A 16,615-nucleotide genomic window follows, 5' to 3' on the forward strand; every position below is an offset into this window, starting at 1 on the left:
CGTGGAGCGGCTCTGGGGGAGGGAGAGCAAGAGCCTTCTCTGGAGGGGCCAAGGACTGAATTGCCAGGAGTGCCTGGGGAGCCGTACTCTGAACTGTGATGCTCCCCTGACCATCGGCTACCAGCTGCCTTCCCTTAGCTCTCTTGATCTGGCTTATTCTGTGAGAGCAGGATTTCTTTCAAAATACGGAGTGAGGGCTTTAAAAGGATACCTGTTCAAGGCAATCTGGCATGAGCAGCACCAGCCTGCCAGTGGGCTGGGGCTCCGTGGGGGCTAATTGTAGCCGCAGGGCTGGCCGAGAGCGGCTGCAGGCGCACACATGCCCATCGCTGGAGGTGGGGGGTGGTTTTGACCTTTCCAGCTTCTGCCCCAGTGTGTTTATGCAAGGCCTGCCTCCTCACACACTTAACCCTGCACAAAGGCAGGAGACAATCACGTTCTGAAGTCCTGTATCGAGCCGCCTCGCGGCAAGGGGGCCCTTGCAATTAGAATGTCGTCATCTTCCAGCGGGAAGGGAGAATGGGAGAGGTGTGCTCACGAAGGAGGGGAGAAGATGGAAGGGGATGAGCCGTTCTGGCAAGGGAAGTGAGACACTGGAAAACGGGCCTTTTGTTGGCTTTGATATTGGCTGTGGAGGTGGAAGTCTAGTTTGGTTTTTCGGTCTTTGTTGTTGGAAGCCCCCCGCCCAGCTGGCAGCTCTGCCGGCCCCATGCTGTCGCTGCGTGCAGAGGGAGGGTGGGTTTGCAGAGCTGGCAGCCAGGACATTCAGACCCGGCTGCATTGTCTGCCCCGGACACTGCGCCGTGCCAGAGCACCTTCCTGCTGCTGGAAGGCAGCAGTAGCACCTATGTGGGTGCCCCAAGGGTCAGCACCCTAGGAGGGAGTGGCTTCTCTGTCTTTATGGTCCATTTGAGGGAGGCTGAATCCCCCCTAAAACACAGAGCAAGCGGCCTTTTTGCCTGCTTGTGAGCTGTGTGTATTCTTAGCTCAGCCCCTTGTAGGAGGCAGAAGACTTGGGCCATCACAAACCCAGTGCCTTTCCAGCGGGGCTGATAGCCTGGAAACTGACCCCAGCTTCTCATAGGCGTGTGGACACCTCTGGCTGCTAAAATGTGCTCTTGGCTGCTGAGGATGCAGGACAGTGGGATGGAAGGGCTGTGTCCCTGGCCAGTAGCACTGTGAAATCAGGGCAGTGTAAGAGACTGACATCATGTTGACTTTAAACCATTTCAGACTGGTTTCTCTGGGCTTGGTGGCAAGGGGGGAGGCTCAGCTGCAGAATGGCATTCATCCTCTGTGCTGGGTAATGGGAGCCTTATATACTTTCAAGATCTCTTAACTGGTAAAGTATTATCAAAATGTTGAGAGGTCTGCCAAAGCCCTTCAGCAGTGGTGAGGAATGTTCACTGTACCCATACCTGTCTCTTTTCCTGACTTCTCTGTCTGGACTTGTTTTATTGCTCCTCACCTGCAAGCATGAAAGCCACCCTGTCTGTCCCGACAGCGCCCTTGCTGTCTCTGGGGTGGCCATTGCAGTTTTAATAGTGGCTTTTGCTCTCTTGGACACTGTTGCTGCCACCCAGAAGAGGACATAGATCTTTTCTTTAGCTTTGTTGCTTTTGAAGCTGGTAATTGTCGGTCTTGGAATTGCAAACACAATGGTCCAATGCTGTCCAGCACAAGGGTTAGAGCCCCTTGTCCGTTTTCCTTGCTCCATTCCCTGTAGCCATGTTTCTAGGACTCCTCACTCTGCTGCATGAATATTCACCAGGCACCAGCTCTCCAGCCACAGGATTTAATCAGAAAGGCTGAGCATTCGTGATTAAAACACCTCCCATGGGGGGTCAGTGCCTCCAGCCAGCTTTGGGCTTTCTTCTGGTAGCTTTATTTTTTTTCTTTCCCCATTTGCAGCAGGTCATTCTCTTAACCATCTGCTTCCCTTTGCACGGAGCTGGGGGGGAGACAGCCTTGGGTGTGATGCTGAGGTGGGACACTGTTACAGGGGAGCTTACTGAGGAGGGCTGTGGGGCTGGGCCTGGCTCCACATTGCTGTGGGGAACTGGGAAGTGGATGCTTGGCTTTCCTGCCCTGGGCTGGGCAATGCCAAAGGCATCAGGTAACCTCCAGCTGACTTTCTTCCCCAGGCACAGGGTCCTTGCTCTTGTGAGGCATTGCTGGCCTCCAGCCTGCCCCAGGACTCAGCATCGTGTCAGCCAAGGCCTAATAACAGCCATAAATCAGGCAGATGCCTGCCTGGCTTTTGCTGGGCACTGAGCAGCCCTTGGGGAGAGTGAGAGCTGTCCCCAGGGCCTCGTGGCTGCTTCTGGGTGAGCTGTGAGCTCAGGAGAGGAGAGGGGAGGGAGCTGGGCTCATGCTGAGCTCATGCTTGCCTTGACCAGAGAGGCCAACTGCGAGGAGGGGACAAAGGGAGAGGAGAGGGAGCTGGGAAACGACCTAGCTGTGTGCTGAGAAGGGAGTTGGTGGCAAAGTGATGGCATCCTGGGGTACTGTCTCACCAGCTGGTTCCCCAGGGAGGGATGCCAGGCTGATGGTGGCTTGGGGAGCACGTTATGCCAAGTGTGGCTTTGTGGCTTTCCTCTCACTCCTGCCTCTCAAGGTCTGGGTGGTCTCAGTACCCTGTGAGCCTCTTGCAGAGAGCATGTGCCTTGGGGAATGCAGGTGATGATGCCAGTTCCTTGCCCTGAGCCCAGGCAGGCACAGATCCCCTGGCATGTCCAGCCAGGTGCTGGATGGGGCTGTTTTGTTGCTGCTGCTTGTGCTGCCCTCTGTGCCAGAGCAGGCAGGGTGTCACACAGAAGGGTGCTTTCTCATCTTGCTTCCATGTGGGGTGGGAGTAGTTTGACTTCAGAGAGAAGCAACCCCCCTTTCCTGCGGGAGATTAGCTCCTGGGTGACTGCACTGGCGTGCTGCTCCCCCAGCCTGGAGCCAGCCTTATCTCCAGAGCACCAGTCCTGGCGTGCAGGCTGCTGCTTGCGGGGGAATTTGCAGGGTCACCAGAAAGCTTTCACCTTCTGAAGAGTAGAAGAGAGAGGTGGAAGAAAGGGAGATGTTTCAATTTGTAAATCCTCCTGCACTGCAAACTTCAAACAAGGCTGAGGGAAATCAAAAGGCTTTGCAGCGCAGCAGCCATGGGAAGAGAAGAACAGTAAAGGTAGTTTTGTAAATAAGGCTTGGAGCTGGGGCATGGATGAGGGATGAGTGGCTGGCATTTGCACACCTGGTCCTCATCAGGGCTGGGGCTGACAGGGTGCCAGGAAGCCTGCTGCTCCTCACGCCTCGTTGCACTGGGTTGGAGGAGGTGAAGCACATAGGGGAGGTTACAGCAAGGTTTGGGATCCAGGATTAGTCATGGGAGCCACTGCTGAGATGTGCTGTTGTAAATGTTGTCTTGGTATGATGATGGAGAGCCAGTTTTCCGAGGAAGTGTGGAGGTTTGAGGCTCTCAGGTGAATGTGGGATGGGAGATGGGAACAACAGGCGACAGCTGTGTGCTGCTAATGCCCATGGGGCACCAGCGTTGGGGTGCTGGCAGTGGGCTGGAAGATGGAATGCCTCATTTCAAGAGCAGTGAGGTTCCTGATGAGCCCCCTCGAGCATTTCTGGGGCCACCAAGGTTGGCACAGTCTTGCTTTGTCATGCTGAAGTCTGGGTCCGCCTGCTGGAGCCTGTGCTGGAGGCCCAGAAGGAGGGGACTGAGAGGAGGCATCCTCCTGGGGGTCAGCAGACAGGCTTTTCCCAGCTGGTTGCCCCAGCCAAAGCTGCTAGCAGAGGTGTCTGGGGTATCCTGGGATATCAGAATCCGTTGGGTCTCTGGGAGTTGGGTAGGTGGGGTGAGGCAGGGGCCCATGATCACAGATCTGCTGGAAGCTGCACCATTGCCCATTTGGGCTGTGCTGTGCTGCCTGTGCCCCTGCAGCCTGAGCTGCTGGCTGGGAGTGCACCTGATGTGTGGTGGGTGTGCTGCTGCTGCTGGCAAAGGTCCTGGGAGAGAGCAGGCAGGCATGCTCCGAGTGTCCCTGCATGCTCCTCTGCTCCTGCCTGGGAAATTGCTCATGTGGTGTGGGATCCCAAAGGGAAGGAGTTTGTTTCCAAGGAAAATAGAGATTAAAGAGAATTAAACAAACCAGAGATGGGCTGAGAGAAGAAGAGATGCGGAGCAGATGGTGAGAAGGGGGGAAGCAGGGAGACCAGCACAAAAGCCTGGGAAAGCCTGGAGGAGAGAGGAAGGAAATGGCAGGAAGAGAGCGCAGGAAAAGGCAGCATGGGGGAGGCAGCCAGGGCGCAGCAGGGAAGCAACACACCCCAGGCCCTGGCATCAGCTCCTGTGTTCACCAAACCTCCTGCTGGGACTTCCTTCTGTTCCTGAGCACCTTTGTTCCTGAGAGCTCAGTTTGCTGCCAAAATTCAGGACAAGGAGAAAACCTGAGAGTTCTCTCAGTGCAGAGCTTGATGGGAGGGAGAAGGTGCAGCCACACTGGCCACTCCCCCTCCATCCCAGGTGGCCCCCTGCTAGCCTCTGGGGCTGTGGCTCCAAGCTTCCTTAGCCAAGGACTCAGACCTGTTGGGGGCCACACGGGGGTGCTGGGCTCTGCCCTGGGGTGGGAGGGAGGAGACCCTCCAAGCAGCAGGCAGAGACCTGCAGTGTGTTCCTGTTCCCCCAACAGACGGGATCCACAGCGTGACAGCTCAGTGCGTCTTGCGGGTGATCATCATCACAGAGGACATGCTGGCCAACAGCATTACGGTGCGGCTGGAGAACATGTGGCAGGAGCGGTTCCTCTCCCCACTGCTGTCCACCTTCCTGGAAGGAGTGGCCACCGTGCTTGCGACACCCAAGGAGGACATCTTCATCTTCAACATCCAGAACGACACGGACGTGGGTGGTACGGTGCTCAACGTCAGTTTCTCGGCCCTGGCGCCGCGGGGCGGGCGCTACTTCAGCTCAGAGGAGCTGCAGGAGCAGCTGTACATGAAGCGCATGGTGCTGACGGGCGCCTCCATGCTGGAGGTGCTGCCCTTCGACGACAACGTGTGCCTGCGGGAGCCCTGCCAGAACTACATGAAGTGCATCTCCGTCCTCAAGTTCGACAGCTCCGCCCCCTTCATCGCCTCCCACTCCACCCTCTTTCGGCCCATCCACCCCATCGCTGGCCTGCGGTGCCGCTGTCCCCAGGGCTTCACCGGGGACTACTGCGAAACGGAGATCAACCTGTGCTACTCCAACCCCTGCCTGAACGGGGGGATCTGCACCCGCAAGGAGGGGGGATACACCTGCGTTTGCCGCCAGCACTTCAGCGGTGAGTGCTGGGCTGGGGCCCTGGGGGACAGGTGGGTGGGTCCCTTGGCCTTGCTGTCACCATGGCAGGTGCTCTTCCGAGCTGGGCAGTGGGTGTCGGAGCATCTCTGTGTCCGCAGAGGTCCGGCTCTGCTCCCAGCTCTCCGTGTTTCCATGGTGCTGCATGTGCAAGGCTGGGGTTGCCATAGAAATCTGTCTTGTAGGGAGTTGGCATGGAGGACTCTTGGGGACCCGGGTCATCATTTCCCTCCCCTTCCTAGCAGAAGGACTACGGCTGTGCTAGGCTGGGGCACAGGAGGTTTCTTGGCTGTGCCCCCTGCTAGGGAGGGTGATGGGCTCTGGGACCATTGGAGTCCGTCTGCTGGTTTCAGCCTGTGCCAGTCTTCAGCTGGTCTGGCAGAGGTGTGGAGCCACACTGGCCCCGTGTGCAGTGCCTAAGCTGCAACCCACCCAGAACAGAAGGGGAGGCTGGGCCTAGGTGCCCCACCAGGCAGGATCTGATCCAGGCAGATCTGGTCCTAGCTAGGGGGCTGGGGGGGAATTCACAGTCCAGCCAGTGTCTTGTTGCCACAAGTTTCCAACAGGCTGTGCAGAGCTGGCAACTGGGGGGTGAGGGGAGGTGGCCTGTCGCTACTGAGGAGGGATCCCCTGCCTTGCTCTCGCTGCCAGGAGGGAGCATGGCAGCAGATGGCTGCCTGGAGCTCTCCTGTCGGTGGCTCCTGGTGAGATAAGCAGAGTCAGTGGTAATTAACCCCCAGCATCTGAAGCGTGAACAGCCATTAGCAGAAGGGTTAATGAGCTCATTTGCCTGTCACTTCATGCTGTCTCCTCATCCTCCTTGTGTATCACGGAGCAAGTAATGGGAGCAGGGCCCAGGGCGTAGGACTGCAGCTGAGTGGTTCTCTGGGTGCTGTGGGGATAGCACAGGAAAAGGGGCTGACAGAGGCCCTGCACTGCACTGTTGAGCGGCGTGGCGCATCCCTGTTACCCATGCCAGCAAGGTGCAAGGGTATTTGTTGTCCTCATGTGGCTGTTTCCCACTTGGCTTTTGCTCCTGCATGCAATGTTTGGAGACTCATGGTACTACTTCTGTGGCTATTGATGGGAGTTCAGTGGCACTAGGCTGTCCCCACACCCCGGAGACAGGACTGAGATGCCTGTCCCAGGTCCATGTGGTGGCACGGCACCAAGAAGCACTCTCAGCATTACCAGGACTTCCCTGGCTTGCTTCTCCATCCTTAGGTGTGTGCAGCCCCGCTGTGGCCAGTGCCCTCCTGTCCCATTCCCATGCCGTACTGGATCCAGCCAGAGCTGGCATCAGAGCTCCTGGCCCCTTCAGCCAGAGCTGGCATCACATCCAGCCCAGTGGCTTGTGCAGGGCTGGCAGTGGTTGCTAGCTCACTGGCTACTGTGGGGAAGCACCTGGGTGACACTTGGGTTGTCATATCCTTTGCTGGCCCCCAGCTGCTCCACAGATGCCTTCCCCTCAGCTGCATTGTCCTGAATCCAGGCTGAGGTCTGCATTCCCAAGCCAAGGAGCACATGGGTGGCTGCTGTGTATGCGTCCCAAGCCTGTGCCCTTGCTCCCGCAGGCGAGAACTGTGAAGTGGACAGCCGTGCGGGGCGGTGCGTGCCCGGCGTGTGCCGCAACGGCGGCACCTGCACCAACGGCGCCGACGGCGGCTTCCGCTGCCAGTGCCCGGCGGGCGGCTTTGAGACGCCCTTCTGCGAGGTGTCCACGCGCTCCTTCCCACCGCGATCCTTCATCATGTTCCGGGGCCTGCGCCAGCGCTTCCACCTCACCCTTGCCCTCTCGTGAGTTCTCTCTTTCCTCTGCTGCACGCCGGCATCCTTGGTTCACCTGGCCCTGCTCTGGTGGCTGTCGTGCACAGCACGCTGGGCCAGTCCAGGAACTGCCTGATGCTCTCCAGACCCCTGTGTTACTGGCTTTGCTTCCCCGTGGGGCTGCCCTGGCACCTTTAGCCAAAGGGCTCTGAATCTGCACTGGCATCAGCTCGTCCCTTCCTGCAGTGCCTCTGCCCTTTGCTGCTGCCAGCTCACTGCCTCCATGCCAGGCCCCCATGCTCAGATCTTAGCATTGCCATGCTGGGATACTGATGCACGCGGTGGGAGAGAGGGGATCTCCACGTGCTCCTTGCACACACCCTGCCCTCCTTCTTCCTCCCTTGCCCCAGGTTCAGCACTGTGGAGCCCAGCGGCCTCCTGCTCTACAATGGGCGCTTGAACGAGAGGCACGACTTCCTGGCAGTGGAGATCATCCAGGGGCAGGTCCAGTTGAAATACTCCACAGGTATGCTTGGCCCTGCCTGGTGGGGGATTTGTGTCATGGGAGCTGTGAAAAGGCCTGTGCTGAGTGGGGAGAGCAGAGTGCTGCCCTGGATGGAGCCTGTGCTAAGGGAAGCAGGGTTGAGAAGTGTTGGTGAGCATTGATAGCACAGGGGATGAGCTGTGTGTCTCAGGACTCTCCCCAGGCTTAGGAGTGTGGTTTGTGAGCAGGACAAACCCTGTTGGTGTCTCTTCTGCTGTTCTGTCCTGTTGTGTCACTATGAGCTTCACAAGGCCATCAGCAGCACAGTGGCCTTGGTGCCCAGGAAGGGTGGGAACGTCTGAGGGTTCTCTGGCTTCCCTCAGCCTGCCATCATTCCTGTCTCCTCAGGAGAGTCCAGCACGGTGGTGAGCCCCTACCTGCCAGGGGGTGTGAGTGATGGGCAGTGGCACACGCTGCAGCTCCACTACTACAACAAGGTACGTGTGCCCCAGCTGTCCCCAACACTCATGGCTCCCTCTCCCCACAAGTGAGCAGCTCTGACTCTCCTGTTTTCTGGCTGTGTCCCATAGCTGGGGCTCTGGAGAGAAGGTAGAGGAGGTTTTCAGCCCTCAGGGATGGATGCAGTGGAGCAGACAGCTGGGTACAGGGACAGATTGACACTCAGGCCCTCACTTGGAGGCTGCAGGAATGCGCTCCATGCGGTGTCCTTGCCCATGTCCCTCTCTGGAGCTGCTTGCTGGGCTCGGCTGGAGGTTTCTCTCCTGCATTGCTCATGCTTCCAGGAGCACAGCTGAGCCTGAGTCATGCTCAGGCCTTTCCTTGCTGTTGTGTGAACCCTTGGGTGCTTGGGTCTGGGGCATGTGTGCTGCTGACACCCTGCATTTGCTTTCAGCCGAAGGTCAGCACCCTGGGGGTGGTGCAGGGCCCCTCCAAGGACAAGGTGGCTATCTTGACAATAGATGAATGTGATGCCTCAGTGGCCCTGCAGTTTGGCAATGAGATTGGGAACTACTCCTGTGCTGCAGAAGGTGTGCAGACCAGCTCAAAAAAGTGAGTTCCTTGGAACTGCTGTGGTGGGGAGAGGTCCCCTGAGGAGCCAGGCCTTCACATCTGGGACCTTGGCTGTGTGTGCCTGTCCCTGAGGATGTCTGCTTCTCAGCCCCATGCACTGGGGAGCTGGCTGGGCCAGTGTGAGGTTGCTGTACCTCTTAAAGCCCTGGGCTTCTGATCCTGTAGGTCCCTGGACCTCACAGGTCCCTTGCTCCTTGGAGGGGTCCCCAACCTGCCGGAAAACTTCCCGATCACTCACCGGGACTTTGTGGGATGCATGAGAGACCTATTCATCGACAGCAAACGCATCGACCTGGCCTCCTACATCGCCAACAACGGAACTGCTGCAGGTACCAGCACCTCTGCTCCTGCCAACCCCTGCCCTGGGATTTGCTTCTCCTTCTCATACAGCAGTGCTGCTGGGCTGTAACAGCATCATGGCACCACAGCTGGAGCTGAGCAGCTTCTCACTGGAGAACAAGGCCTTCAGGTCCTCCTAAATGATCCGGTGCCCACCTCAGCTAATGTTCTGGGAATGTCCCCTGATCCCAAGTGCAGAGCCTGTTGAGCTGGCTGACCTGGGAGATGCTGGATCATCAGTCCAGCTCTGCGGTATCTTTGTTCTGGCATAAGGAGGAGCAACAGCCTTAACCCTTATCCTTGAGCAGGCAGGGCCTGTGTGGAGAGACTGAGCAGCTGGGCTTGCCCCTCTGACAGCCAGGGAAAAGGCCAGCAGGCAGCCATGCCTTTCCATGTGGGCTGGGGGGAGGTGGTGAGCTGGTTGAGGCTGATGCAGGTGACTTTGATACCTCCAGGTTGTCATGCCAAGCACACGTTCTGCGACTCCAGCCCCTGCAAGAATGGAGGCACCTGCTCTGTCAGCTGGGGGACCTACTCCTGCCTCTGTCCTGTTGGCTTTGGGGGCAAAGACTGCCGCCATGGTGAGTGAGTGGGCACTGCTGGGCACGGGAAGGGTGGATATGTGCAAGGCTGTGCTGGGGTTGCTGTGGAAGCAGAGTAATGGATCCATGTGAGATGAACTAACGCTGCTGTCCCTGCATCTAGTGCTCCCTGTGAAGTGCCCATCCCCTCTCCTCACCTCCACTTTCCTTTCCAGCCATGCACCATGCCCACTATTTTCAGGGCAACAGTGTCCTGACCTGGGACTTCAAGATGGATGTGAAGATCTCAGTGCCGTGGTACCTGGGGCTGGCGTTTCGGACACGCCAGCAGGATGGGGTGCTGCTGCAGGCCCACGCAGGCCAGTACACCACTCTGCTCTGCCAGGTATGGCCACAGCCTCAGCCACAGCACCATGGCCCAGCCTCTGCTGCTGTCTGCCCCAGGAGAGCATGGGGACCTTGTTCTCCCTGCTGGCTCCATCCCAAGCAGAGGGTAGTTGCTGGGAGAGGCATCTAGCAGGGATGGGTTCCCCTCCCCGTGCTCCAATGGGGGGTAGGCTGGAGGCAGCCAGAGTTGATGAGGTCTTTGCTCACTGCTGGCATTGCTGTTCCCTTTCTGCAGCTGGCTGGGGGCCTGCTCTCCTTCATGGTGAGCAGGGGGTCCGGGCGCAGCACCAGCCTCCTCCTGGACCAGCTGCAGCTCAGTGATGGGAAATGGCACGACCTCCAGCTGGAGCTGCAAGATGTCCACAGCGGGCGAGACTCACGCTATGTCATCACCCTCACCCTGGACTTTGGGCTCTACCAGGTAGATAGATGCTGCTTAAGACCCTGGCACCAGGACAAGAACTGTGGGAGACGCTTGGCAAACACAGGCGGGGCTGTGCTTCTGCACCCCCTGAGAGGGCTGGGACAGGGCTGGTGCCCATTGCCTCATGTTACTCCCTTTCCTTCCGCAGGACACGGTGGTGGTGGGAAATGAACTGCATGGCCTGAAGGTGAAACACCTGCATGTGGGGGGAGTCCTGGGCTCTGGCGAGGTGCAGAATGGGCTGAGGGGCTGCATACAGGTGAGTCCATTGCGCTGAGCCTTCCATTTTCAGCGGGTCTGTTACACGGAGAGTTGGAAATGCAAGTCTGGCAACTGCTGCCAGCATCCATCCTGCTGGTGTCACTCTCCCTCTGGGCATTCAAGGCTCTGAGGTGCCGTGGGGTAGCATTAAATAGGGAGGATGGGGAGTGGCTGCTGCTGGAGGTTTGTGGAAGGCAGGAGAACTGGAGCCTCATGTGTCTGTCCTAGCTTCACTGTGAGTTTGTCACCTGCACTGCAGGGTGTGCGACTGGGTGACAGCGTCACCGGGACCGTGCTGCCCAAGCCCAGCCATGCCCTGCGGGTGGAGGCTGGCTGCAGTGTGCCAAGCCCCTGTGACTCCAACCCCTGCCCAGCCAACAGCATCTGCAAGGATGAGTGGCAGAGCTACTCCTGTGTCTGCCAGCCAGGTAGGACCTGCAGCACCCTGCCACTGCTCTGCTCTTCGTGCCCACTTATCTTCTCCTCTCCCCCTGTGACCCCCTCCTGGCCTGTGACTGCTCTCCTGTGCATGCCTTGGGCAAGTCACATCCCTGTCAGATACTCATCAATTCTTCTGGAGGGCAGAATCCCTCCTGAGCCCCCTGAATTCACTCCTCAGTACTCCAGCACATCTCAGGGAGAAGCTATTTGCTTTACATGGTGCTCTGTGTCCACACCTCAGGGTACTATGGAGGGGACTGTGTGGATGTGTGTCACCTCAACCCCTGCAAGAACAAGTCGGTGTGTCGCCGCAAGCCAGGCTCACCCCTGGGCTACGTGTGCGAGTGCAGTGGGAACTTCTTTGGGCAGTACTGCGAGCACAGGTAAGATACAGGGTAGAACCATGGCCTTTGTGCCTGGCTCCATGGTGGCCTCTCATCCTGGATACGTAACCAGGGACCTCTCGGTGCCACCTGCCTCCTTGGAGCTGCTGAGCAGCTGGACTGGTGGCAGAACAAGGCCTGTGGAATTTGGTTGTTGTAACATCAAAGGTATTTCTCTCCCTAGGATGGACCAGCAGTGTCCGAAGGGCTGGTGGGGAAACCCCACCTGTGGGCCCTGTAACTGTGATGTGAACAAGGGCTTTGACCCCGACTGCAATAAAACCAGTGGGCAGTGCCACTGCAAGGTGAGGGGCAGCTGTGCCAAGGGGGACATGGACCATGGCTTGCCTGAAACCCTGCTTATTTTTGATGCTGTTCCTTGTCCCCTCCAAAGGCCTGGCAGTTGCCCAGGCCCTGCTTTGTGTGCCCGATTCTGGGCTGGATCCCTGCTCCTCCATACAGCCTTCCTGCCCCAGCATGGTGGTGATGGGGGCAGTGGGGTGTTTGCAAATTAGGAGAGCCTTGACCTTCTCTGGCTCCAGGGGTTCCCCAGCCAGCCCCAGCTGCTGTCCCAGTGGGCTCTCTGACGACTGTCCCCATCTCCTCCCAGGACTTCCACTACCGCCCCAGAGGCAGTGACACCTGCCTGCCCTGTGACTGCTACCCTGTGGGCTCCACCTCGCGCTCCTGTGACAGGGAGACGGGCCGGTGCCACTGCCGGCCTGGGGTCATTGGCCGCCAGTGCAACAGCTGTGACAGCCCTTTTGCCGAGGTGACGCCCAGTGGCTGCGAGGGTGAGTGTGGGCACAGCAGTGTGGGGAGCTGGTGCTGTGGGGCTCAGTGTCAGTGGCCCGGCCCTGTGACCAGTGTGTGTCTCCACAGTGCTCTATGACGGCTGCCCCAAAAACCTGAAGGCGGGTGTGTGGTGGCCCCAGACCAAGTTTGGCTTCTCGGCTGCAGTGCTGTGTCCCAAAGGCTCCTTGGGTGAGTGAGGGACGTGATGGAGAGGGGAGGGGGCAGCCTGGCTGTCCTGTAGCAGCCCTGGCAATATCACTCTGTTCTTGCACTGCCCCAGTCCCGTTCAGCTGGGCTTGAAATTTGGGAGAAGGAAGTTGGAGGAGAAAATGCCACAGCCTGGGGAAGAGCAGAGAGCAGAGGGTGCTGGCCATGGGACTAGGGTTGGGTACAAGCTGTGGGGTGTAAGACCCATCACCCAGCCATGGGGCACTGCTGTTCCCTCAGTCTTGGTCCTCATCTTCTCTTGCTGCTTTTTGGGTTCACCAGGCTTGAGGCTGAGGTCAGGCCGGGCACAGCACATGCAGTGCCTTGCTGTGGCTCCACCAGCCCCATCCCCGTGTGCCCTACAAGGGAAACAGAGCACAGTGTGCGGTCAGGTGAATGTTGGGTAGGAGTCAGCCTCCCAAGCTGGAGGAGGCAAAGCTGTCCTCAGCGACAGAAAAGGTGTCAGCAGGGTGTCTGGGAGTGTAGGGCAGTGCGAGCCTCAGGGGACAATACAAACCCTGTCCTTCTCCAGCCGTTCGCCCCAGGAGGAGGCAGGTTCGGCTCCTAACTGTTGTCGCTTCTCTCCCCGGTTCTCTCGCCCTCCGTGCTCAGGCTTGAGGGGTGCAGGTAAGGTTGTTCCCATCTCCTTCCCCCTGTGCTGTAAGGGCTGCACCACATGGCTTTCCCTCCCTGCTCCCTGCCTGACACCCTGCACACCCCTGCGCTTTCCCCACCGCTTCTGGAGCTGCCAAGAGTCTTCCCAATGCTTTGCCTGGCCTCACTGCTCCTACACACTGTTCCTTGCTCCCAGCTCACTAACCAGTACAAGCCCAGCTGCTGCCGCATGCAGCCCCTGCCACCCGCTGTGCCGAGCCTGCAGTGTTGGCTCTGGGGGTCTGTGCTCTGCTCCCTGGCTGGGATGGATGCTGGCTCCCGGAGGGCTCTCGCTTGCTTAGGCTGGGCAGGGAAAAGGAGCTGGTGGTGAACAATGGGTGGTGAGGCCAGGGAGGAATGGCTGTGGGGTGGAGGAAGGGGAAACTGTTTGAGTGGGGGGTGGTAGGATGGGGGCAGGAACTGATGGGCAGGCACAGCACAAGGTCCTGTTCCTTCTGCCTGGCTGGCAGGGGAAGGCACAGGGACCTGGGGTCAGATCCTGCCCAGATCTGCATCTGAGTCAATCTCTGTTCTGTGCAAGCGGAATGCCATCAGTATGGAGACTTCCTTGTTCTTCCTGCTCCCTGCTGCAATGGCACTGGTCCCTGTGCTTCTGCAGCTGGGAGAAGGGTGGCTGGGAGGACTGCTAGGAGCTGGAGGTGGTGGGAGGGGGCACGCTTGTCACTGGGGCTTTTCTGAGTAGCACTGGAGTCTGCTCCAAGCTTCCTCTCCCTGCCCTCTCCCTGCTACCCTCTCGCAGCCATGGGCACCTGCGTGGGCTCCTGTGCCCTGATGCTGTCCCCAGGAGGACCTGTTCCACAGTCTTGCTGGGTACACTGGGGTTGCCCCATTTCTCTTGCTCTAAGTGTTTGTGGTGATACTCCCAGCCAAGAACACTTTTCTCAGTGTTGGCTTTAGCAGAGTTTTTGGTGGTGGTTAACATCTCATCCCATTCAGTTTTGGAAACTCCCTGGCTGTGCATAAGTGCTTGGGCTCCAGCCAGGGATTGGGGGCTGGCAGCGGATACTGAACCCACACTGCTGTATCCTCCCCACTGGGGTCCACCATCCCACTGCTCCAATCCCCTTGACTGAAGTGGCTCATCTCAGGGGCTGGTTTTCCAGCCCGACAGCAGGGCTGTTGTGCTCCTGGGATGGCTTTGCCCCGTAGAGAGAGCAGGACCTCAGCAGGCATTGCAGGCTTTCAGCTGGGGGATGCCTAGAGCTGCCTGGGCTTCTGTAGCTTGGGGTCAGATGTGCCTAAGGACACAGTCGTGTCCCCTGGGGCTTTTCCAGCCTGGGTCCTGCCAAGTCACTTAGTCCTTTTTGCAATCCTGTGTGATGGCACCCGGTGTGACGCAGCCCCAAAGCACACACAGGCACCCAGCTCCTGCAGGGAGGGGTGGCAGCAGCCTGCTGAGGTATTACAGACCAAGAGTAGAATGGGTTGCACTGGTGCAAAGCAGGATGATGGCCCTGGGGTGTTACAGGCCCTCCCCATCACTTGTCAGTGCTGCTCTTTGGGATTAGCTGCTGCAGAGGATCCCTGCTGGGAGGGATGCAGCAGGGCAGCCATGTCTCCTGTGCTGAATTTCCAACAAGCCCTTCCTCCTTGTTTTAGGTGCAGCCATCAGACACTGTGATGAGGAGAAGGGCTGGCTGGAGCCAGATCTCTTCAACTGCACTTCACCTGCCTTCAAGGAGCTGTCTGTGCTGGTAATGCTCTCAGCTCTGCAGCCCTGACAGAGCAGGAGCCCTCTGAACAAGGGCTCACAGCCAGAATTCAAAGCACTTAGCTCTCCAGGGGTGCTTGGAGTACAAGAGGGCCTTGCCACAGTGCTCAGTGCCTTTCTCTTCTCATCTCCTTCCCCCAAATCCATCCTGTGGGAGCAGTGGTCTGAGCTTAAGTTCACTGGGCTTCATTTAATCTCTGTCCCCCTCAGAAATGACCTGTGTCCTGCCAGAGTATTTGAGAGGAAAATAAATAACCCTGAGCAGGGCTGAGTGGTTTGAAGCTGATGGGATGTCTGCTCCATGGGACCTCTGTAGCCCCCAGATTCTGTCAGGGACAAATCCCTTTGAAATATCCAGGCAAGTGTATTCAACACTTATATGTCATCTATGCTGACCTGAAACTGAAGCCAGGAGAGTTTCCAGGGAAGTATTGCCAGGGCCTTGCTCTGTCCTTTCATCTCCTTGGCCTCTGTTGTGTAGGGTACTGGGTTAGGTGGGCCACTGCAGACCCTGGTGTGTTGCTGGAGGCTGGTTGTCTGCCAGATGTGCTCCCTGTTCTAGTGACCACCACTGTGAGTGTCCATGGCTTCTGCCATGGCTTCAGAAATAATCTGTGTCCAGCAGGGCCTGCAGCATCCCAGTTTCCTGGTAAGGATGCAGTTTGCTGGTAAGGAACCTGTTGAATTGTTTAACCCTCTCTTTTCTCTCCACTGGCAGCTGGAGGGCTTGGAGAGGAACAAGACTGAGTTGAACACAATTGAAGCTAAGAAGCTGGCCCACCGGCTCCGGGCTGTGACTGACCACATGGACCACTACTTTGGCAATGACGTGCACATTGCTTTCCGCCTGCTGTCCCGCCTCATGGCCTTCGAGAGCCAGCAGCACGGCTTTGGCCTGACAGCTACACAGGACGCCCACTTCAACGAGGTGAGTCCTTCCCCCAGATCAGCGTGGCTTCTAATGCTGCTTTTCTTAGCAGCCACCCTGTGTTTCTGAGGGGATTGAGGATGTGGAGGGATCCTGTCAGGAACACTGGGCTCCTCAGTCCACACCAGTAGTGGCTCAGGGAAGCAAGACTTGTGTGGTCAGGGCTGGAGCAAAGAGTGGATGAGGAGAGGCAGAGAACTGGGTTTGCTCAGCCTGGGAAGGCAAAGGGAGGTCTTTCTGCTGTTGGCAAGTCCCTCATGGCACGGTTGCAGGGAAGATGGCTCTGCGGGGCACTGGCTGATGAGCAGTGAGGCTGGGGGCCCATCATAGTAGAAAGTACCTCTCTTCCCAGAGCCCTTGTGCAGAGAGCACAGTGCTGCAGTCTGGGGGTGGTCAGGAGAGGCCCAAAGGCCATGCTCGCCCTCTGCCCTCACGTCTTTCCCATTCAGAACCTGCTGCGTGCAGGCAGCTCTGTGCTGGCGCCCGAGAACCGGGAGCACTGGGCCATGCTGCCACACGGGGAGCACGGCAGCGCCAGCCTCATGGAGCAGCTGCGGGACTACTCGGGCACATTGGCCAGCAACATGAAACTCACCTACCTCAACCCCGTCGGTGTCGTCACCCCCAACATCAGTGAGTAGGAGCTGGCTGGGGCTGGGGCTGGCTGAGTGGTGCAGAGACACTCTTCCATCACACCTTGTTCCCTTCTCATCTCACTGCATCTCAGGGAGCGTGCTGATAATGTCCTTGGTGGCTCTCTTAAACTTGGGGAGGCATTTGTGAGAGATGTCCTGGTCCCATCCCTGCCTGGACTAGCTGACCTCCAAGAGCCAGCAGAGCCAGG

General features: G+C 58.2%; 1 protein-coding gene across 1 annotated transcript in view; it reads left to right on the top strand.

The window, feature by feature from the left end:
* Positions 1–16,615, top strand: part of CELSR3 (cadherin EGF LAG seven-pass G-type receptor 3) — a gene marked incomplete at its 5' end in the record, with an annotated part of 29,844 nt that overhangs the window by 4,017 nt on the left and 9,212 nt on the right. The window contains 19 exons of the mRNA XM_082288460.1: positions 4,686–5,318; positions 6,910–7,132; positions 7,513–7,628; positions 7,995–8,083; positions 8,500–8,657; positions 8,844–9,007; positions 9,473–9,598; positions 9,775–9,944; positions 10,182–10,367; positions 10,519–10,629; positions 10,891–11,059; positions 11,314–11,455; positions 11,640–11,760; positions 12,066–12,249; positions 12,338–12,439; positions 13,070–13,084; positions 14,732–14,826; positions 15,562–15,771; positions 16,221–16,404. Coding sequence (XP_082144586.1) covers positions 4,686–5,318; positions 6,910–7,132; positions 7,513–7,628; positions 7,995–8,083; positions 8,500–8,657; positions 8,844–9,007; positions 9,473–9,598; positions 9,775–9,944; positions 10,182–10,367; positions 10,519–10,629; positions 10,891–11,059; positions 11,314–11,455; positions 11,640–11,760; positions 12,066–12,249; positions 12,338–12,439; positions 13,070–13,084; positions 14,732–14,826; positions 15,562–15,771; positions 16,221–16,404 — 3,198 coding nt within the window. The remainder of the gene's footprint in view (positions 1–4,685; positions 5,319–6,909; positions 7,133–7,512; positions 7,629–7,994; positions 8,084–8,499; positions 8,658–8,843; positions 9,008–9,472; positions 9,599–9,774; positions 9,945–10,181; positions 10,368–10,518; positions 10,630–10,890; positions 11,060–11,313; positions 11,456–11,639; positions 11,761–12,065; positions 12,250–12,337; positions 12,440–13,069; positions 13,085–14,731; positions 14,827–15,561; positions 15,772–16,220; positions 16,405–16,615) is intronic.

Source organism: Coloeus monedula (genome assembly GCF_965178545.1).
Source record: "Coloeus monedula genome assembly, chromosome: 11".
NCBI lineage: Eukaryota > Metazoa > Chordata > Aves > Passeriformes > Corvidae > Coloeus > Coloeus monedula.